Below are 23575 nucleotides of genomic sequence, written 5' to 3'. Positions count from 1 at the left end.
AACCCATCTGGTAGTGAACACACACTCACACACACACACACACACACACACACACACACACACACACGTGTTAGGGGCAGTGAGTACACACACACACACACACACCCAGAGCGGTGGGCAGCCAACTCCAGCGCCCAGGGAGCAAAGAGGGTAAAGAGGGCCTTGCTCAAGGGCCCAAAAGTGGCAGCTTGCCAAGCCCGGGAATCGAACCCACAACCCTGTTATCAATATCCCGGCGCTCTAACCGCTGAGCCACCACTGCCCCTTATAAAAACATAAGCAGCTGGTTTCTGATGGCCTTTGAGATAGATGGACCAGCTGGTTTATCCCCATGACCATCTTGACCAAACTGACCATCAGGGGCAGTGGTGGCTCAGCGGTTAGAGCTCCGGGCTGCTGATGACAAGGTTAACAAGGTTGTGGGTTCGATACCTGGGCTTGGCAAGTTGCTGCCACTTTTGGGCCCTTGAGCAAGGCCCTTCACACTCTCTGCTCCCCTGATGCTGGCTGCCCACCGCTCGGGGTGTGTGTGCTCATTGCTCCTAGTTCACTAGTGTGTGTGTGTGTGTGTGTGTGTGTTCACTCCACAGATGGGTCAAATGCAGAGGACACATTTCTCTGTATATAGTACCGTGCTTGCACCTTTATCAAGCTGTTCATACTGGTTGACCCTGACCCACCAGTATGACCAGGCTTGTTGACCAGCATGACTAGATGACTAGCTTGGTCAGGTTGGACATCCTGGTAGAACATGAAAGAGGTTCACCCTCAAAAAAAAAAACAGTACACTCCCACCACATCCCACCTTATTCCTTTTATTTCTTTATTTCCATCTTTATTGCCATCTTCAGAGTTGGTGGTACGTGACGGGGTTGTTTTTGGGACAGGGTTGTAAATGTCATCCTAAACTGGCCACGGTTCTTCATGTAAGCAAGTTCATGATCAAGCACAAATTCTTTACGCGTCATAAGTGTAAAAAAAAAAAAAAAAAAAATGTAAACAACATTTATTTAAAAAAAACATTTATTAAAATCTGCGTGACGGGGTGGTTGGGTTGATCTTGACAGACATTTTCTAACATAAAAAAGCAACATAATTAAAAAATAATAATAACTAATTGTAATACAGTCTTTATTGATTTAATACACTGCTGATATTTGTACTTAATTACTTTTTTTTAACAGTAAATTACCTCACAAATACAGAGACAGGCTAGCCACAAATACAATACCACTTTTTTTATAGCTTATATTTTTTGTATATAGCCTTATTTAGCTTTTATTGAACGTTTCAACTTTATGAAGTTATAATCACTGAAGTTACTGAAGGTGTAATTTCAGGAACCCCCCCCCGGGAACTACATGGTACGTTCCGTTGACCATCGACCTACAACGTAGGCTCTGAGACCTGCCCCCTGGTCCGGATCTGTCTTCCTGTTCAGAAGTAAACTGGCTGTTATTCAATGAATGAACTCTGTAAATGATCTTCTAGGAGGTTCTTCAGAGAGCAGAGAGAACCTCCTTTCAGTAGAGTTCCTCTGTGGAGAGACAGAACCCAGCGCGGATCTGCTTTTTGGGAGAATTTGGGACTAACCAGGAACCGGACCTGCAGGTTCAGCCAGAGCTGAGCAGTGACTGGTGAGAGTGATGGGGGGGCTGAGGGGTTCTTACTGAATAACTGCACTGATATTAATATCACATGTCATATTAATCGTTTATCATTTCTTAGGTAGACTGTTTGGGACTGTTGGTGGCACCAGACCAGCTGAATTGGGGCTGATTTTAGCAGAGCTGTTGATAGCCAGCTAGCCAGCCAGCTAACTAACTATCTATCAAGAGGTGGAGGTGTCCTCCCATCAGATCAGGTGGAGCTGAGGTTGGATGTTCTCTGGTTATACCTACTGTAGTTGTATACAAGGCTGAGAACTGCTCCTCCTGCTGCTGCTCCTGGTGTGAGATGACCCAAGCTGGGCTTTGACTGTCAAGGTGGTTGAAGATCTGGTCCACCAGATGAATGGACCAGCTCTTCGATCAGCATGACCAGCCGATCAAAGCTGATCATCCAGCTCTTCCTACTCGCCAAGCTTGTCTACCAACCAGTATGACTTGCTTGGTCGGGCTGGACATCCTGGTAGACCAGCTAACCCATCCTACTCTATACCCTAGCAATATTAGTCAGGAGCTAAGCTGTTCACCCAGTGTATCCAGTTTGACCAGCTTAAGCTGGCCAGTTGTCAGTAGGATATGCAGTGTTATAACGTCTTATGAAGGTGGTATGAGTGGCATCCAGATTTCTTGCGTCACGTCTCCATCGCCATTGCCACTGACGGATCGTCTCTAGGATGTGTGGGAGTGTTTGTCTCTAGGGTTGGCCGATACCGGTATCTCCCAGCCCGTCTCCTAACTCCTCCCTTGCCATTGTGTCTCAGGTGCAGGTGGAAGCTGGTCCTACCTGATGCTCCTGTGCATCCTGCCCCACGCCCACCTGTGCTGACTGCTCTTTCGCCTTTCCACAATGAAAGCTCTGATCCTCGTCGGGGGCTACGGCACCAGATTACGGCCCCTCACGCTCAGCGTGCCCAAGCCACTGGTGGAGTTCTGCAACAAGCCCATCCTCCTCCATCAGGTGGAAGCTTTAGTGAAGGTCAGTGCTTGTTCTGAAGTGGCCTCTTCTGGTCTGAGGTGGGTAGGAACCACCTTTGAGTTTGATGGTTTGTAGAGAACTTGGAAGTGATGATGCTGATAATGAGACTGAATGTGCAGAAGTTTAGGCATGAAAATGAGCATTAAATGAGGCAGAAATGTGCAAAAAATGAAATAATTAAAATGTGAAAAAAAATATGAAATTATAGATATTGTATGTAAAATGTGAGTCTGAGAACAGACCTTAACAGCATAGATGCTGTACACTGGTGGGCGGAGCTTGGTGCCAAAAATTGGATGTTTTAGGGTCAAATTCAGGTTGACTACCATTATAAAATCAACCAACAAGCAACCCATGGGAACCACCAGGTATACCATAGCAACCACTCAGCAAAAACTGTTTGACCCTAGTGACCATTTGGCATCAGCCTATCACCTACCTGGCAATCCCATAGCAACCACCTTGCAAAAAAGAGTTTCAATCTGGTGACCATGTAGCAACAGCATAGCAACCACCTGGTATACCCTTAGCAACCACCTCATTAAAACAGTTTCAATCTAGGGACCATGTTGCATCAGCATATCAACTACCTAGCAACCACCTGGTATACCCTTAGCAACCACCTCATTAAAACAGTTTCAATCTAGGGACCGTGTTGCATCAGCATATCAACTACCTAGCAACCACCTGGTATACCCTAGCAACCACCTCATTAAAACAGTATCTTGTCTAGCTGCTTGTTCGTGTTTTTGCAATAATAATAAATGGGGGCGTGTGTTGCTTCTTACGTAGAAATGTTTGCCTAGACCTCTCCTCGGTTCTCCCGTGGGTGGATGTCCAGGTTCCCTTTGATGAGGGATCAGTCTTTTTGCTTTGCCAGCATAATCATATTAACCTGTGCATTCTGTGACCGTGTCTGTGGGCAGGCCGGAGTCCGCCATGTCATTCTTGCCGTGAGCTACATGTCCGAACTCCTGGAGAGGGAGATGAAGGCGCAGGAACAGAGGGTGAGGCTCCTTTAGTCATACAGGGCTCCGTTCTGTCAGCCATATTTATTTAACTTTAGTGTTCTGTAATGACCTGGGAGTGTTTAAGTTAACAGGAGATGGGGACATCAGTGCGATTGAGGAAAATAACCAGGATCTGTTGATCTGCTTTTGACAGCTTGGAATAAAAATCTCCCTTTCACACGAGAAGGAGCCGCTGGGCACAGGTGGGTGAATCTTCTAAGCACATTAGTAAAGACTCGCTGGAGGGAGAGTGTAACCCCTTAAAATCTCAGCTGTATTACAGCCAAATGTTTATTATTCCGTAACATCAGTGACTACAGTACAAATGGTCTGACTTGTTCTTAGAGGTACACAAGTGTGTTATAAACTCTAGAGGGTATTGGGTCCTGGCTGGGATTGTTAATAAGTTAGCCCCTTAAATGTCCAGGAGCCACCAGTCTGTCCTGACTTGTATTTCTCACTCCTGTAACTGTAAAAGAAGTCTTGGAATAACCCCCCAGTTCATCCCCAAGGCACTTGCTTTTAGAAATATAACATAACTTTTTTAAACATCTTATCATATTTATCACAGATCAATATTCAAACGTCTTGTCAGAGTATTCTGACTCTCCTACCTGAAAGTGGGAATAACTACCCTTGGCTTGGATGATATTAGCGAGACGTTGGGGTATGGACTGTATTAGGTACAGAAGATGCTCTGTACCACTTGCCGGAGTCGTCGGTCCCCTCTGGCATCAGTCGCCCCGCTGTTGGGAGGGAATCTTGTCCTGGAAGTGGGAATGAAGGGGGATTCCTGGCTTGTTGGTGGGAATTAGAGAGGTGACCTAGCTTGTGGGTGGGCATTTGAAGATGGGGTGGAGTCATTGCTTGTGGGTGGGAATTTGAGGGGGTGAAGTCATTAGGTGGGAATTAGGTGGAAGTATTAGCCTGTAGGATTAAATTAGGGGTGTGTCCTAGCATGAGAGTGGGAGTTAGGCAGAAGTTATAGCCTGTAAGTGGGAATAAAGGGGGATTCCTGCCTTGTTGGTGGGAATTAGGGGAGTGTGCAATACGTCCATTTTTTGTACACCTTCACCCCGCAAAAAACAGATGTTTTAGAGGTGGAATAAATGGTTGTACATTTTGGGTTGAATCCCAACCACCTAGTAACCCCATGGCAACCACCGGGAACCATGGCAACCACCTCACAAAAAAACCCAAAACAAAACAGTTTCACCCTAGTGACCTTGTAGCAACAGCCCAGCAACTACCTAGCAATGCTATGGCAACCACCTTGCAATAAAAAAACTGTTTCACCCTAGTGACCATGTAGCAACAGCCTAGTGATCACCTGGTATGCCATAGCAACCACCTAGCAAAAACAGTTTCACCACTTCATCTGCATACCTTTCTGCATTTCCTTTATAAAGTGTACTTATCTAGTAGCTCTTCTTTTAGTTTTTGTGGCACAGTTGTCTCCATTTTTTACTTTCTTGGCAAAATGTGTATCTGGTAGTTGTTTTTTCATGATGAACGGATCATGTTAATTATTATAATCAATTAGAATTTTCCTAAATGGTAACTAAGTTCTCAGCGTTCCTTATTCGTTTGAACTTCTCTCCTTTCAGCCGGTCCCCTTGCTTTGGCCCGGGAGCTGCTGACCGACAACGAGGAGCCCTTTTTTGTGCTCAACAGTGACGTTATCTGCGACTTCCCATTTCAGGATATGCTGAAATTTCATAAGAACCACGGCAAAGAAGGCACCATTGTTGTAAGTCCCAACTATCACAGCCAGCGTACCTCTAACCCAGAGGTGTCCACTCTCCTCAGCATTGGGCCGGGTAGCAGAAGCAGAAGAGCATTCGATTGGCTGTTGAGGATGAAAACCTGCAGCCACGCCGTCCCTTTGCGGATAAGATTGGACACCCCGCTGCTCTAACCTGTACCGCTACTCACTGACCCTTTCATGAGCTCTAACTTTATAGGGGTCCAATTAGCCAATCTGGTGCTGCACACTGTATCAACCCTTTGCTTCCTCATTCATCCAAGGGAGTTATTTGGGTGGTGGTCCATTTTTAGCACAGCAGTGTCAGTGCCATGGTGGTGTGTGACTGGTGCTAATTTTAGTGCCACTGCTAGGTTGGATCACCACCCAGAATGTTGAGCCAGGAGCAGTGAGGCTGAATCTGACCACTGATCAATCATAAATAGCTATAAGCTACAGAGTCTAACTACACCACCAAGGTGGAGCTACAGGTAGAGGTTTCTAAGTGAAGAGCTCCAGTTACAAGCTCAAGATTTCAGTATCTGGAAGGAAGAATTTGTGTGGTTCTCCAGACCACCTTCTTATCTGATCGTTTGGCTGATGTTGCAGGTAACTAAAGTGGAGGAGCCGTCAAAGTATGGTGTGGTGGTGTACGAGGGAGAGACTGGCCGGATTCACCGGTTCGTCGAGAAGCCCCAAGTCTTTGTCTCCAACAAAATCAACGCTGGAATGTACATCTTCAGCCCCTCTATGCTGAGCAGAATCCAGGTTAGGCTGACACCTGAGCTTGAAAGGGATAGTTTGATGGCTGAACGTGAATAAAAGCTAGTGGTGTTGGTTAGCACCCGTACTGGATCTGCTAGCTTTCATTTGTTTCACCTGTGGTATTATTAGCTTTATTAGCCTGAGGGGGGCTTTATTCATTTCACTGTCTGTGCTTTTCTATAGCTACGACCCACCTCCATTGAGAAGGAGATTTTTCCAGTCATGGCTAAGGAGGGGCACCTTTACGCCATGGAGCTTCAAGGTACAGCAGTAACACAGTTTATATATATATATATATATATATATATATATATATATATATATATGTATATGTATGTGTGCGTGTGTGTGCGTGTGTGTGCGTGTGTATAAACACACTGTGCTGCATTAGTATGGATGAAGGTATAGGTTGGATGATGTAAACATGCACTTGCACAGAGCTAATTAGCAGCTATAATCTCTTATATCCAAAGGAGCTTATAGCTTGTGGGTGGGCATTTGAGGAGGGGGGTGGAGTCATTGCATGTGGGTGGGAATCTTGAACTGTAGGTGCAAATTAGGGTGGTATCCTAACTTGTGGGTAGGAATTAGGTATGAATCTTGTCCTGGAAGTGGGAATGAAGGGGGATTTCTGGCTTGTTGGTGGGAATTAGAGAGGTGACCTAGCTTGTGGGTGGAAATTTGAGGGGGGGGGATTGTCTTTGCTTGTGGGTGGGAATTTGAGGGGGGTGGGGGTCATTAGGTGAGAATTAGGTGGGAGTATTAGCTTGTAGAATTGAATTAGGGGTGTGTCCAAGTGTGTGGGTGGGAATTAGGCAGAAGTTATAGCCTTTAAGTGGGAATGAAGGGATTCCTGCCTTGTTGGTGGGAATAAGAGGGGTGTTCTAGCTTGTGTGTGGGAATTAGGCAGGGGGCTTGACCTGTAATTGTAAAAGGAGTGGGATTCCTGGCTTGTGGGTGGGAATTAGGGGAGTGTCTTGGTTTGTGGGTGGGAGCTGGGGCAGAGTCATTGCTTTGGGGGGGGGGGGGGGGGGGTATCTTTTTACCTTTTAAGTGGGAATGATGCAACATGTGGTGATCTAGGCACATATCTTGCACCGTGCTAACTGCTTTAACTGTCTCTGTTTTGTGTTTTAGGATTCTGGATGGATATCGGGCAGCCTAAAGACTTCCTGACTGGCATGTGCATGTACCTGCAGTCTGTCAGACAGCACGCTCCCGAGAGACTCCGCACTGGGCCTGGCTTCCTCGGCAATGTGCTGGTGGTAAGAAATGTGAAAGGCATTTTTCCCATGAAACAGCTTCACTTGTGGTAGTCCACCAGATGGCAGCACAAGATAATCGGACAGCTCTCTTCAGACCGGAGCATTAGGATTTATTATTGAACTCACAAATAAAAAGAATTCCAACCCAGATTATGGTGTAGAACACAGACATTAGATTTTTCTGAAGGACTTTTTTATTGCTGGGTAATTTGGACTACTTGAGTATATTTAAGATTAATTGATGAGTAGCCTCAAAGCAAACTATAGACACCAAATGAGCCGCCTTCTTTTCAGGATCCCACGGCAGTGATCGGAGAGAATTGCACGATTGGACCCAATGTGACCATCGGTGCAGGAGTGGTTCTGGAGGACGGCGTGCGGATCAAGCGCTGCACGGTGCTGAAGGGCGCTCACATCCGCTCTCACTCCTGGCTGGAGTCCTGCATTGTGGGTTGGAGCTCTTCAGTGGGACAGTGGGTAAGGACACTGATGCTCTCCATCTCAAAAACACACACACAATGCACCTAGGTTGTGGGTGGGAAAGTGGCGGTACTGTTGGAGGATGTCCAAGCTTGTGTTTGGTAATGGTGGGAGGTGGTATACCTCGTCATGTGGTCGTAACACATCTCTCTCTCTCTCTCTCTCAGGTGCGGATGGAGAACGTGACAGTTCTGGGTGAAGACGTGATTGTCAATGACGAGCTGTACATCAACGGTGCCAATGTCCTGCCTCACAAGTCCATCACAGACTCCGTGCCTGAGCCCCGCATCATCATGTAGAACACACACACACACACATAAACACGCACACGCTTCTCACTAAGTGCCCAAGTGTGTGTGTGTGTATGTGGGTGGAGAGGGCACCAGTGGTTTTAGGCGTCCCTCAGAGCGTTGGCGAGGACAACTAACGAAAAACTGATGAATAGTGAGGAGCTCGTTAAAAGCGGGAGTTGGGTTGATGGTGTGTTGAGCGTATGTTCAGGGTTTGGGGATAAAAGAGACACTTCTGAGAAAAACGTATGCAATCCGAAAACACGTTTTTGTGTTTGACCCTTTAGTTCAGGATAAGGGGTTCTCTAGATTAGATGTTCCCGTGCGTCATTTGCTGCAGACCATACATGAGCGCCGTCGTCAAATTCACTGTGCATCGTATGCAGCGGCTTCCGGCACTGAGCTCATTCGTGGCAAAGGCTGGATATGATGTCACATCGCCTTAAAAACAAAGAAGGGACTTTGGTGTTCCTTTTGCAGCTTTTATGTCTTCATCTCGTTTCTTTGGACTGTTTTGTTTTTTCGGATGATTTGAGGTAGTGCTAAGATATCCTGGGATATATAATATATACGTATGGTTATAGACAGTACAGATTTGACTTAGTCTAGCCTGGAAGCACTAGGAACTAGGATAACGGTGCCATACTGTCTGATTACACTGTTACTACACACGTTAACGTGGAATAGCAGCAACGGATGCAGCAACACTAAGATAAAAACAAACAAAAAAGCCATGCCCGAATATTAGAATCAAGGCCCTCGTTGATTGATTTTAAAAATGCTAGATGATTTCCACATTACGTATGTATATGACATTTGCAAAACCTGTATGTAGTGAACATGGGGTGGCGACACGGTACAGATGAACAAAAATAGTAATGTATTACCGTTTGCAGAAAAATGCATGTCCTGAATATGAAGTATTTGAATGATACCGACGATATGAACAGTTTTAATGAAGACATTTTTTATCAGAATTAATATAAACTGTATAAGCAAGCAGCTTGTCTCATTTTTTGTGTGTTGAAATTAGTTGAAATCCGATACTGGCGAAGTTAGCTGGTTGGAGTATCGGATAATTGGGCCGATCCACAGGACCGATCCATTCACTGAACCCAAATTCCCGCATTGACGGTATTCTAGGCTTCATAACTCAGAATCAGAATAACCTACAGACATGCGCCTGTCATGGAGGACAGCCGAGAGTAAGGGGGGGGGGGGGGGGGGGGTTAATGATGTCACCACCACAGCTTGTCTTCCATATACGGAGAACTGAGGGGGGTTTATCCTGCTGCTTTATCCTTAGGTCTCGCTCACATGGTGAGGTATCTGCTTTATTAATGCAACAGTAGTATCGGATCGGTATCAGGTATCGGGTATCGGCTAAAGCGCAAAGTTTAAGTATTGGTATTAAACAGAAAAGGGAGGATCGGTGCATCCCAGTTCAAGTGCTTGGAAACTGAAATGGGACATCCACCAGTTTGAAATGATTCACAGTTCAAATGGTTAGGAAACGGCAGTTCAGGGGAACAAGAAAACTGTCGGAAAAAAACGCTCATAAGCTGGTAAGACAGGCAAGTCAAAAACCCCACCTATCTACCCAGAACCTGCAGGAAGGTCTAGCTGAGTCCTGAAGGTGGTGCACTATTCTACTGTGCAGCATTGCTTGCTCAAACTAGATCATCGTGGAGGAATAATACTCGTCCCAAGAAGGAAACCTTGCCTAGGGGCCTCGTCACAAAACTCAAAACATTTAAAGCATGTGACAGAACATCTGGACAAGCCAGGTGAGGCTCGGAAACACATGGGAGTCTTACATTGGTCAAATCCTACCAAGAGCTGGAACAAAGCCTAGCTGGTGCTCCATCCTGAAAGTGATCAGGGCCTTCACATCAATCAGTGACTTGAGCTGTAGGGGCTTAATGTCTGATTTTTAAAAGTCCTGAGCTTCATAAAGCAGCCCAGGAAAACATTTTCTGAGCTATTTAAGTAAAGACCCAAAGGTTGAAGCTTCATGGTTCTCCTCGGCTCAGAGCTTTAGTCCTGGTTATCCATTAGATGGATCAGGTGTGTTGGTTTTCTCAGTAGAGACGTATCCTGGAACTTCTGGAGACCATTTCCTCATCTTCTAATCCCCTGAATCAAGCGAAAACCTACTCAAACACACTGTGAAATTAGTGGCGAAGTCCTGTGATTTGGACTTTTTCGCTTTTGGACATCTGGATCCATCTGGATCCACAGTGTTGGATTCTGATGGTAAGTGTATCTATTAAATGACTTATATTAAGGCATTAATAACAAGCTGGACACTCTCGGACACATTAACACCCACACAAATACACAAGCGTGGACTTTGAGACGGGCTGAATGGCTTCTTAGTACTATGTGTCAGTGGAGTGCCAGTCAGGACATCTCCACCTGTGCTTGAGGGCCAGTTGTGCACTTCTATGGTCTTTCAGGCCCATTTTCAGTTGTGTTGTGTAGGACAGGGGGTGTAGACACTAGACCCTGGTTCAGGGAAACCTCACACCAGGCTGCTCACCACTACCTCAGTGACTCAATGACTGGCTCATAAACATACAACAAGCAAGTTCCGATTCAGCTTGACGTGGCCCGCATAAAAGCTCCAAAAATAAACGAATTAGACCCTCGGTTTTGGCGTGTAATGCGCTCCTAATGCATTCCGCTTCCATAAAAAGGCAAAAAATAAAGCCTGTAGTCGAATCGCAGGAAACGTCCTCCCCTGATTTCGGGAGGTTTCACTGATGACAGAGAATGTGAGTCACGTCGTTCGGTGACGTCACGCTGCATAATAATATGCAGCGTTTTCAACGGCCGCGGCGAAAAGGAGCCCGTTCATTGGTCCGGGCGGGCGTCCTCTTCGCTCTGATTGGCGGACGAGCCTGTTAGCGGTTCCCAACAGACTTCACGCTTTTTCTCGTGAGTCTCCACCCGTATTACGACGTAGTCCCGCCTTCTTGCGCTACCAGCCAATCGTAGCGCAGCAGTCCGGATACTACTGGCCAATCCTCGCAGCGGAGGGCGGCGGTTTGCCGGAATGCGGGTGGGAAACAGCAGCGCCAGCAAAACCCGCTTCAGTTAAATAGGGGAGGCAGCTCAGGCTGGGGACCGGGGGAGCTGGATACCAGAGACGAAATTCCCTGTTTATATACGAGAGACTTTGGAAATACAGTCGTTTTAGGCGAAATGGAGGTGATTTCGGGAATGCAGAAGGTGAGGAACAAATATTTTGAAGTGTTTGACCTCAGAAAAGTGCCTGAGCCTGACTTTGGTTATGCTGTTTTTAGAGGCAGAGGAGGCTAAATTACTTTAATTATTAAGATCTACTTTACAAAATAAACCATATTTTAAATATTTGACAGTCCATAAAAATATAACTGTGCTTATTATTAAATATTATATTATATTAATGTAAAAAAAAAATAATAAAACATAAATAAAACTTAAAACAACCTAATCCTGATCTTAATCCTAAACCTAATACTGAAACTAAACACCCACACAGGTGTGAAGTTGTGGAGACTGACAGGCTGAATGGCTTCAGTAGCCGAGTTGTGTACTGTGTGTCAATGGGGCACCATTCAGGACTTCAGGGCCTCTCCACATGTGCATTAACACTGTGGACCTAACCCTAATCCTACCTTTGGGGAAAATCCTAAACCTAATACTGTAACTACTAACCCTAACCCTAATGAATTGAGGTTCACTGGCTAGGTTGCACTTGGATTAGGGCATCTTTCGGTAATCTACAGGGGCCAAAATAAAAAAGTCTGGCCTGTTGTTTTTGATGGAACTGTCCATTTATTTTATGTAACATATATATTTACATAACTATGCATATATCTCCTTCCAACGTTTTGGTGAGATTAGCTACTTTTCAGTTTGTGATCACAAACAAAACATCCAGACAGCAGACCGGACTGAAACACTCCTTATGACATCATCATAAATCAGTGGGCGTGGCTAAAGCTCTGGGTTTTGTGACATCACAAGGGCTGTTTTGGGGCCCCGAGTGGTCCAGCGGACTAAGGTGCTGTCACTTTGATCAGAGAGTCGCTGGTTCGAATCCCGGTCATGCTGCTAGCCATCGGCAGCTGGGGCCTTGGGTAGATGGCTCTCTCCCACCGGGTCGCCGTGGTGCTGGCCGTCACCGGCATCTGGTGCGGGCTGGTGTGCCGAAGCCGGATAGGCGGCACTTCCCTGCAGGCGCGTCGGTTGTCCGGTGATGCTGTTCGAAAAATGAGAGGCTTGAGGGGGCGTTGGAGGGGGCATGTGTTGGTCCGACCTCACTAGTGTAATGGGGGGGCATGTACAGGTTGGGTAATTGGCGGTCCGAATTGGGTAAAAAATCGGATAATATGTATATTAAAAATATGAAATGAATTGATTTTACATGTTCCATCCATGTTTTTTACAAAGACAGGCCCTTACTATTAACCCAGATTAAGTAAATGGACACCACATTTCTCCACGGAGGCCGTCTAGTTCACCTCCGACCTCTAAGCCTTAACCTTCTGCTTCTCTCTGCCGCACGCACAACCTGACAGGCCCATTAAAATACTTTCCTACATTTCAGCAACACCCCTTTTCACCTCTGTGATTCGCCTCCGCTGCTCAGGTCCACGAGCCAGTCGCGGTCCTTCTGTGCCGAGACGCTCTCCGGGAGAGGAAAGTGCAGAGGCTTCACCATGGAGCTGACAAATTTACAGGCGCTCTGGCAGGTTTAAGCCTGAGCTGTGGGTGGGTGCACAATGAAGGGTCTGTCTTTATACTCAGCTCCTGTGTGTGGTTGTTGGAGGGACTCGCAGTTCTTCTCCAAGTGCTTTTGTGTCTGGCTTACGTTAAAGTGATCTGGAGTGATAAGCAGGGTCGTAATAATGATACACTGTCAATACAACAGCTTCGCTTCAGAGGTGGGTGAAACCATACTCGAGTAATCAGGCATTATTCATAGTTGCACTATGTGGACAAAAGTATTGGGACGCCTGCTCATTCGTTCTTTCTTTCAAAATCAAGGGGATTAAAAAATGTTTATACTGATTTTGTTGAAGTGACTGTCTCCACTGTCCAGGGAGGAAGGATTTCTACTAGAATTTGGAGTAGCAATGGTGTGAGGATTTGATTGCATTCAGTGATCACTCTTTTATTGGATGGAGCACCAACTATTTCATAATTTCAGAGAACACAGTTAGATCCACTGCTCCACAGCTCAATGCTGGGGGCTTTATACCCCTCTAGCCCACGCTTGGCACTAGGCACGGTGCAAATAGTCCAGAGAGTACTGCTCCTATTCTATTGGCAGTACTTCTCTACAAGGACAAGACAAGCTGTTCGTGTGCATTTGCACATCTGACATCTGTCAGAAATGGCTGCAACCTAAGGTCACTTAATGCATTCGAACATTAGTAGGGGCGTCCACAGACTTTGGACATATAGTTAATGAGGCATAATATACAATATACAAGACATATTACATGAATCAACCAATCAGAACAGATGTCATTTGCATATTTCAGTCCAAATATATATATGGAATATTTTGTCACTGTCCCGTGAAAAACATGTACCTCCAAAATAGCGACGTTACAGGAGGAGGGGAAAAATGGATGTAAGTCAATGTAAAAATATTTTAATCCAAGTCAGTTTAGGGCATTTCTATTGGTCCATTCGTCCAGGCATCTTTGTGCAATGTACAGAGCAGCTGACAGGTAAAACCATGGACTAAAATGGAGATACATGGTTGTAACTGGACAGAAGCGATATGGAATATAATGGCAGTGCAGTTCTGAATAAGGGCTCCTTGGGCTGTAATATATGCTGAATCCTCTGGGTTTAATCTCTCTGCGTCTGTTTGCAGACTGTTAGCAGTTGATCTCCGCGGGCGCTGCTGGACATCAGGAGTTTTATGGCCAAAGCTATTTGTGGAACACTTCGAATACGCTGTGAGGATTTATCAACGATAAAACTGACACAGACAGATTACGGTGTAGTGTTTGGCATGGAAGTGCATATTCCATCGCAAATGCCTGCTTAAATCACGGCTGTCCGTGACAGAATGAGAAAGCCACTTTAAAATCTTTTGTCGGTCATAAATAAGCAAACGTGTGCTTTGTTTTGGTGTAACCTGACGGAGCCCGAAGTCATTTACTGTCTTTGTTCTGCCCCCCGAGTAATTCTGGCTGATGAATGGCCACTTGACCTTCGTACTTCTGTGGAAACTCGAGCCTCGCAGCTGAACAAAACAGTAATTCAGGAGCTTTCCAAGTCATTCATTAGTAGTAGTCAGGGCCTCAAAGTGTGTCAAGGGCGCACAGTACAGTACGAGCTGGTAACACTAACATCTCATATATTTGCTGCTCCATTCCCGAACTCCCGAGCTCCCTCCCACACACACACACACAGTGTTATATGTGTGGATTATACATATATGGGTGCCTATAAAAATATACCCCATATGTATTATATACACCAATCAGCCATAACATTAACACCATCTCCTTTGGTCAGCTCCACTCCTGACTGTAGTCCATCTGCATACTTTCTTATTAGCCTTCTTCCACCCTGTTTGTTCCTCAATGGTCAGGACCTCACAGGACTGACCAGCACTGTAGTGGCACTCACTGACATGGTGGTGATGGTGGTGGCGAGTGTGTTAGTAGTGTTAGTGTGCTGTGCTGCAGGTATGAGTAGTGGATCAGACACAGCAGTGCTGTTACTGCTGGCCTGAGAACAGTCCACCAACCAGAAACATCCAGCCGACACCGAGCAGCAGCGTCCTGCGAGCACTGATGAAGGACTAGAGGATGACCAACACCAACAAACTGTGCAGCACCAGATCAGAGAGCTTCTGTCTCTGACTTCTACTACTTCTACAAGGTGGAGCAAGTAGGTAGGAGTGTCTAATAGAGTGGACAGTGAGTGGAGAGACACAGTGTTTAAACACTCCAGCAGCACTGCTGTGTCTGATCCACTACTCGTACCAGCAGCACAACACACTAACACTACTAACACACTCGCCACCACCACCACCAGGTCAGTGAGTGTCACTGCAGTGCTGAGAATGACCCACCACCCAAATACTACAGTCTGCTCTGTGGTGGTCAGTCCTGTGGGGTCCAGATCATTGTAGAACAGGATGAAAGGAAGGTAATATTGAAGTATGCAGAGAAGCAGAACAAGGAGGTGGTATTAATGAACACAGGCTGCCATCCTGGGCTGTACATGAAGTGTCCTACACTTTTGAACAGCCTTCTGTGACGTAGCGGCCTTCTTCTGTATCTCGGCTGCAGCCTAGGCTTTGGGACGCCGCATATAAGTAGATAGCAAAGCATTTTCTGGTAGCCAGAATATAATTAAGAAATAGCAAAGCAAAGTTGAGGCCTGGAAGACCAGGAAGATTTTCAGAGCAAACTGTTCGTAGCATTGCTAGAAAGGCAACTCCACACATTAACCTTATTGAGTTAATATATTTTTTAACGCAGGTTAATCATCTAACCAAGTTTGGCCCCTAACTCCCTCCCGTAGGTCTCTCTCTTAACAGAGGCCAGTGACGTATTATTTATGGGTGTTTTATTTATGGATGTAAACACAGCAACGCTACTGTTGAGCTCAGAGGATAGATTACACTTTATTTATGTTGAAATATGGATTCAATCTCATAACTACCTCTCATTCTCTCAGCCCTCCCTCAGCACACACACACAGCTGCTCCTCTCCTAGTTCTTAGCTTAATCCAGCCCAATGACTGATCGCTCATTTATCTCCTAAAAAGTCATTGAAGCATTTTCTCTATTAAAGCTTCTGTGCCTGAGCTTCATTGAGTTTGAGGTTAAAGTTCTCAAAACTACACTGAGATGCTATAAGAAAAAAAGCTGGATTCATCTAGACAGTTTATTAGGAATATTTATAGGAATATTTATTCTCCCGCCCAAAATTCAAGGACTTTTAACTTGTGATTAATCAGAATTAGTCACAGAATATATATATATATATATTTTGTGACTATATATATATATATATATATTATTATTATTTTTTTTGTTTTCTTCTGTCTGTTTACCACAAGAGCCGTGAGGTAAATCTGCCTTTTTGAGATGCTTAGAAAGGGCTTTATCACTGCGGATGTGTGAAGCGTTGTTTTGCATGCCCTCACGGTGCTATTCTTTCCCCGACCTTTCATCACTGGGCTTAAGCCATGGTCTTTACAGAGTGATATTCCCATTGGTGGCTCATATAGGTCTGGTGATGAGACGCATGGTGGGGTTTTGTACGTGTTGATGGAACAAGCGCTTGACAGACGACCTCAGAGAGGGCAATGCGAGACATGGCTCGGAGCTGGTGTTATTATTTATCTCCCTTTCACATTTGTCATACCCGTCCTCTCACACTGTCCTTTGCAGCCAAACGGAGAGGACAGAGCTCTTCAAGCAAACACATGCTTACTGCTAAAGAGCAGAGCGCAGGTGTCGGGCTTGACATTTCAAAAATAGCCACTCACAGTTGGATATTTTTGAGATATTAAAATCTGTGCTTTTAATCCAGTATGAATTTTTTTTTGAGTAATTACAGAGACACAGATAATTCACCTTGTGTAAATCACCAAACCGGGATCTATCTTATTTAATTGCAGTTCAGCTTTAACTGACATGACTGAATATTATACTTTTCATTTATTGACATAAAAAAATGTGTCATTAACATGCCCTGATTCACCATGAGAGAATGCCAGACCACAGTTTAAGGCCATTTCATTGCTGTTTTACCTCAAATTAAGCCTTTTAGCTAAGACGTTCACTGCCAAATGGGAGGTAAAGCTGGTGAAGGATATTAAAGCCAGAATTGGTGTGTTTTTGTTGTTAGTGAGAGTTCTGCCTGTCAATCTAACTCAAATGTACATTCAGGCTTTAACCTTTTAATCCAGAATGTGGGGATGTAAAGGAATTACATAAATGCTTATGTATCGCCAATAAAAAAAATCTCCTACACTGTAAAAATTGTGAAGTAATTAAAGAAATACAAAAGTTTAGTCCTAACTCACATTATTAAGTTCTGCTTCTCAGTTTGGTCAACATTACATATTGAGTTGAGCCTTAAAAACAAATGAGCTGCAGCTGAAACTGATTAAATACTCTGTAGTCTGTGTAGTCTTTAGTCTTTAGGCTCCTCCCTCTCAATCTGTTTACTGTTTATTCCCATCTGCAGGTTAGAAACCCCCGTCACATGACTGACAGTGGAGTGCGTCCGTGCAGTGAAGGCCTTGCTGGGATTTGAACTTATTACCACACACTTGATGATAAGCCGCAGTTAGACCGTAGGGCCGGTCTAGATGTGTGACATTACACTCCATAAAAACACAGTTCTGAGACACAGAAACACGGCTTCACAGCTCTAGAGATGGAGCGACTGTCTAACTGCCTGCTTATCACGAGATCATCAGGAGATCATGAGTTCCAATCCCAGCAACACCACAGCCCTCCAGGGTCAGAAGCCTAAGAAGAAAGAACCCCCCTCATGTAATGGGTGCAGTTCTAACACGCAGATGGGAATAAATAGTAACAAATTAAGGGGGAGGAGCCACAGGCCAATCATCTTGTTCAGCTGCAACTCATTCCAGAAGACTCCAAGAGGACTGGGTGAAGTGTAGTGTTGAGTATTATGGTCTTCATACTGACTTTTGTATTTAGTAGGGTCTGAGATTAGAGGTATCTTTTGGATCCTAGCTGATACAAACTAGCTAGGGGTATCGGTAAGTCGCTCTGGAGAGGAGCGTCTGCAAAATGCCTTAAATGTAAGTGTAACTCAGTATGTAAGATGCAGACAGTGTGAGTTAGGAGAACATTTCACTAAACTAAGTTGAGTTAACACAAAAAGCTCTCTGTAATCAGATACTATAAACAAATTTAGCATAAAGTGGCTCAGCATCTTCTGACAAAGCTACACTAGCATACTTGCTGTGTCTCTGAAAGGCTTTGGCCTTGGTTCCATATAAAAACAAACAGCTTGAGGGCTACTTTTGTAATCACGCGTGGAAACACACTGAAGATTGTTTGTTGTTTAGGCTCTGGGGAAAACACGAAGGCCCCAAGACTTGGCGTCGGGGTCAGGAAAGGTTGTTTTACACTTTTCAAACAGAGACACCAGCTGTGGATCATGTAATCATTCCACAAGGTCAGGGTAGCAAGTTTGTGCTTGTCCTGGTTCTTTAGGACAAGCAGCTCAGGCTAGTAGAAGATATCATATTGTTGTATAGCCAGCCTTGTAACTTATTTGTTTAGCAGAAACAATACTGTGACCATTTGAAATACATAGATTTATATAGATTCCACGTATATTCCAAACTGTATATTAGAATATGTGGAATGCCTTTAGATCCAACATATATTTGTTACATATTGACATATAAGTGACATGTATGACATTTTATCAAATACATACATAAATATTTAACTATAAATGTCTTGCAAAAACCTCATATTTCTGAAAATACTTGATTGAAGTCATTTTTGAGCATTTCTATTGGTCCATTTTTCTATTGCTAAAATTTTGAGACAATATGAAGAGCAACTGCTAGATTCACATTATATAAAAAAATTAAAAATAGGGATTTTTATGGGACGGCAAAATACAAAAGAATTTTAGTATATTGCCATATATTTATATAGTACATATGGTTTACATGTATAATTAATGTTAGGTTGTTGCTGCCCAATAAAAAACATGAATGTGTTAATGGTAATTTTATAAAAATGCTTTGAATAGAAGTAAATGTAATATAAGAGTTAATTTCAAGTAATTTGGAGCATTTTTACTGGTCTATTAATCCAGAATGATTGACATTATCAAAATATTTAATTCATATATATATATATATATATATATATATATGAATGAGATTTACTAGTATACTAGTAGCAAGAGTAAATGTATTTACCTACCAATCAAAAATGTATGTATGGTCCACACATTATGCACAGGTGTCCAATATATCATATTAACTCTATGCATACAATATATATGTACATAAATTTTGCAATATATGCCCAGTCATTTATGATATATGTACACATACGGCCACATATCAGATTTCCGAATGGGACTACATGGGGACGCAGTCAGATTTACAGATAATAGGGAGGTCTGGGAGGTTGATGACATCATCGCAGTCATGGGAGACTATGAGTGAACAGTGTTTGCGAGAGAGCTTTCTCTGTTCCCGAGTGCTGTCATGCACACTTGAATGTGTCAGTGTGTTTGAGTGTGGTGTGGTGTCTGGGCCAGTGTGAATCTGTGTCCCGGCATGCCTGAGTCACCACAAGTAACCTTCTGCTTCCGTTGACTTTCACAGTGCATGAGTAAAATGTGATCAGACACTAACGTCTGTTACACTGCAGGTCTGGATTTCCTCTTAAACATCCTTCCAGCGTGTCTGGCTGTGACTGAATGACTGTCTGGTGGCTCAACTGTCAAAGTACATTTGGAGTAATAATGCGAGTAAGAAAAAGGGTCAACCAGTCAGAACTGGGAGGGAAATTAAAGACTATTATAAGCTGTTAATCGTACAGTACAGCATCAGTACAGCATTTTCAGAAGAACAGTTGTGCACAATTGTGCCCTCTCTGACTCCGGCTGCTGATGGCAAGGAGCATATCACGGGATTCGGACCTAACATGTTTATATATTTTTAGAGATAACAGGGTGTCATACAGTGACAAGCACATACGCTTGGTTTGTGGCAAGTGTGGAATGACTTAGCCATGCAGTTTGCATAATGCTAAAAGGCAGACTATAAGCTTCCAGTCCTTGAAATTGCCTCGTAAGTCCAGGGCAAAACTGAGAAGGCAGACAGATGTTTCAGATATTGAATCTTAATGTATCTGACATGAACCTTATTTTTATCCAGGTTGTATCTAAATAACCCTCACAGCTTCATAAGGTGGACCCAAGAGGTTTACTTCTACCAGAGACTTTTCTCTTTGTTGCCATTCTCTGAATAATGATTCTCTCCTTTCTGTTTTTTTTTGCCTCTGGCTTTTCTTCCCCCCCCCCCCCAGATGTCAGTGGGGCAGCCGCCAGCAGGACGGGGTGCGGTGTGCCTGACATGTAAAGGGATCTGCTCTGGATTCCAGCCACATTCCTGGAGGTGATTTATTCTCTCTGCTAAAAACGTAAAGAAAACGAGGAAACGGCTTCCCAGCCCTCCCTCGCTCTTTCCCCTCGACATTTGTGGAATGCTCGACTCGATTTGCCGCGAGCGTGTCACCACCCTCTGTGGGTGTCTCTGTTTGGGTTTCCACAAGCTTGAAAGACGATTCGCGGCAAATGCCCAGCCGAGTTGGAGCAAACGGAAATGTTTGTAAAAGGTTATTGCACTTGATCTGATATAAGCTAAGCGCCGCTAAGTGCATGTCGTGTAAGCTGTTGACAATGGAAATGCATCTTCTAGTTTACTCCATGCTTTGATCCCGCAGCGCTTTCTAGGCTCACGACACAGGGCGTAATTATAACAGATATGAAGTACTTATACCAAATGTTCCAAGTATTTTTTGCTAAAAAGCTGGTCGCTAAAGTTTCTTGTGATGTTTATTGTGTTCTTAATCTATTCGATGAGGCTAAAATATCAAATCCAAGAGCATAAGTAGCTTTCCAGGAACCCAGCACTCAAGTCCAACCGGTCACAGCAAGGAACCGAAACACACCCGGCATGTGCTGACTGACGGTTTCCGTATGTGTACTCCCAACAGAAAAGCCTGCACACAGTGCCACTGCAGCCAGGAAGACCACGCTCCCAGCTCAGACGTCGAGGACGACCGCAAGATGGGCAGTCTGCTAGCGGACTCCAAGTACGCCCACCTGACGACCAAAGTGAAGGGCGGAGACGGCCTCAGGGTGTACAAACGCAACCGCATGATCATCACCAACCCTGTTGTGTCTCGCAAAGACCCCACCTTCAACACCATCACCTACGACTGGGCTCCACCGGGCCTCACTCAGAAACTGGTGAGAGAAGCCTAGACTGGGCCTGTCTTCTACAAATGTTCCTACACGTAGAGTTCAAAATACACTTCACAGTTCAATGTTCTTCACATCGCAGTTGGATCATGGTGGTTAACGCTCCAAACAGATTCGGAGGTGAAAAAGGAAGCCCAGTATAAAGGCTGTAGGTATCCACACTGAATCAGGTGTGTCTGATTCATGGAGAATAGGGAAAACGCCACATTGTGCTGGACACTTTGCTGTAGAAGAAGCCACGATTCTGCGAGGAGCATTGCTGGAAAGGCAGGAGGATGACAGAAATGTGGAAAGTTCAGCTTCTCTAGAGTCCATGCAAATGAGAAGCAAGTTTCCCTGAGCATTAGCCAGTCAGATTGCTGAAGCGTGCCACGGTCACATCATAAACTCTGAGCCAAAATAGTTCTTTATAGGCTCTTTGACCTGTCATAATGGTGGATCACTGGCTGAATGCTTTCCATTCCGTTTTTTGAACCATCATTTAGTAGAAGTCTCATTTTGGCACTCAGTATTTATTATAATATATTATAAGTGTGTAAACAGCGGCATGCAGACGTCTGCACACCTGTGGTCAAACTATCAGCTACTGTGACTGGCTATACAATCAGTAGATCAGCTGAAGGCATAAAGATAAAGATGAAATATGAACATTTTAAGCAAAATTAGTGTGTGTTTTCACTTTGAGTGGATCATGCAAAAGTTTGGGCACTCCAAGTAATTAATAAATGGCAGTTAACAACGCCCTCTTAGCATCGGGGCGTCATTACACCCAGTTTACTAAAATCATGACTAAAATCAAGTAATTTTTATAGTGAGCAGAAGAAACACGCCATGCAAATCAACTACAGGCACTACATTTCCCATAACGCCAGAGTGTCTTTCTAAAAGCTTTCAGTCAGAGCCAGTTTATTTGGTTTTTTTGATAGCGGTATAACAGACATTTAAAAGAAAGTCAGCCACGAAACAGACACGGTAATGCTAGCTCATAGCTGTATGTTTTGGTTAAAGCCTCTTATAATCCGGATAACCTACCAACAACATATTAGCCCACTGAAGCAAAGGCATTAGTGAAACTAGCAAAGGTGTCAGTTACATTAGCATAGGCTTTATTAATGCTAGCTAAGTCAGAAAAGGGGGCATTGATAGCACAAGCTTGCAAAATGAGTCTTGTCATATTGCCAATACAACGATAAGTCCTAGCTATAGTTCACACGTAGTTTAATGCCTTAAAGGAAATATTTCATGCATGGGTGAGACAGTAATTTTACTAATATAATAGTAGTAATAATAATAAGAATCATAATATAACCTTCATATAATCAAGTATAATTACTAATGCCCCTGGCTCTTAGGGTTGCTAGAAATGCAAAACTAAACCCTTGTTTGGTTGCAAAAGACATTTAGGATGATTTAGCAGACTCTGGAGTGCTGGAGCACTGTTCTACTGTGCAGCGATACCTGTACAAATAGGACCATCATTTAGAGTCATCACACAAACACCTTTATTTCACTTACGAAATAATCCTGGAACCCCTTTTGGTGCTGCATAGAACCACCATATATCCAAGTAGAACCATTTTGTGAAGGAACCATTTTGTCAGGTAAGGAGCCATTCAGGTTATCATGGTTCTATGTATAACCATTTGGTTTACTAAAGAGCCCTGGAAGGCCACATTTCCAAGAGGGCACTGTCTGGCTATGAACACACACATAAATAAACAGGGATCAAAGTATGGATGCAAATTGTTAAAAAATGAATTTGTGATTAGAAAAGCTGTATCGCTGTGAAACTTCACTTGCTACTGTTCATTGTTATTGTGCTAAACAAAGGAAGGCTAAGTGCTACCTTCATGACAGGGGATCAAGAGAGGAGCAGTGATAGTACTCTTACATAACCAGCGAGACAGACAGCCTTTGTTTCGCTGGTCCAGGAAAACCCACTGGGAAGTCAGGCAAAAAATAGACCTCGCTCAGTGCTTTCCTTAACAGGCTGCATCGCATGATTGACGGCAGTCTGCTGAACTTCCAGCCTCTCATCAGTTTAGTAGGCCAAAGCTAATACTGGGTGTTCATGACCCGAAGCTTCGGCTGTCCAACAAACTTTGTTGATATCTTGTTGGATAGCCGAGGAGGCTGTTGTTTTGGTATTATAATGTATTATAATGAAGAACCACTTTTGGTTTCATAAAGAATCATGTTTGTAATAGAGATGTAAAGAGTGAGCGTGAAGAACCTTAAAAGGTCTTCTAGGGCATCTTCTAAGGAACCATTTGAAGCATCTTAATTTTTAAGAGTGTTGAGATAAAAGGGATAATTTTATTAATATGAATATCAGAGCACCCCTAACGT

General features: G+C 44.0%; 2 protein-coding genes across 3 annotated transcripts in view; both read left to right on the top strand.

The window, feature by feature from the left end:
* The first annotated feature begins 1415 nt into the window (after positions 1-1415).
* On the top strand, positions 1416-9191 carry gmppb (GDP-mannose pyrophosphorylase B). 2 transcript variants are annotated; one of them, XM_072665943.1, is made up of 10 exons: positions 1416-1637; positions 2429-2643; positions 3570-3650; positions 3808-3856; positions 5261-5403; positions 6007-6165; positions 6346-6424; positions 7300-7427; positions 7722-7904; positions 8075-9191. In XM_072665943.1, the coding sequence occupies exons 2-10, from the start codon at positions 2515-2517 to the stop codon at positions 8204-8206; spliced, it is 1083 nt and encodes a 360-aa protein (XP_072522044.1). In that variant the 5' UTR covers positions 1416-1637; positions 2429-2514; the 3' UTR covers positions 8207-9191. The 2 variants fall into 2 exon arrangements, with proteins under 2 accessions (XP_072522044.1, XP_072522043.1); XM_072665942.1 differs by having other exon boundaries at positions 7707-7904.
* A 2118-nt stretch (positions 9192-11309) lies between these two features.
* The window catches only part of lmcd1 (LIM and cysteine-rich domains 1), a 31214-nt gene continuing 18948 nt past the window's right edge, over positions 11310-23575 (top strand). Inside the window, exons 1-3 of the mRNA XM_072666331.1 lie at positions 11310-11431; positions 20269-20357; positions 20959-21214. Coding sequence (XP_072522432.1) covers positions 11405-11431; positions 20269-20357; positions 20959-21214 — 372 coding nt within the window. The 5' untranslated portion in view covers positions 11310-11404. The remainder of the gene's footprint in view (positions 11432-20268; positions 20358-20958; positions 21215-23575) is intronic.

This window comes from Salminus brasiliensis, chromosome 21 (genome assembly GCF_030463535.1).
Source record: "Salminus brasiliensis chromosome 21, fSalBra1.hap2, whole genome shotgun sequence".
NCBI classification, from domain to species: Eukaryota; Metazoa; Chordata; class Actinopteri; order Characiformes; family Bryconidae; genus Salminus; species Salminus brasiliensis.
Note: the sequence above shows the minus strand (reverse complement) of the source record. Positions and strands in the feature narration are given on the sequence as shown.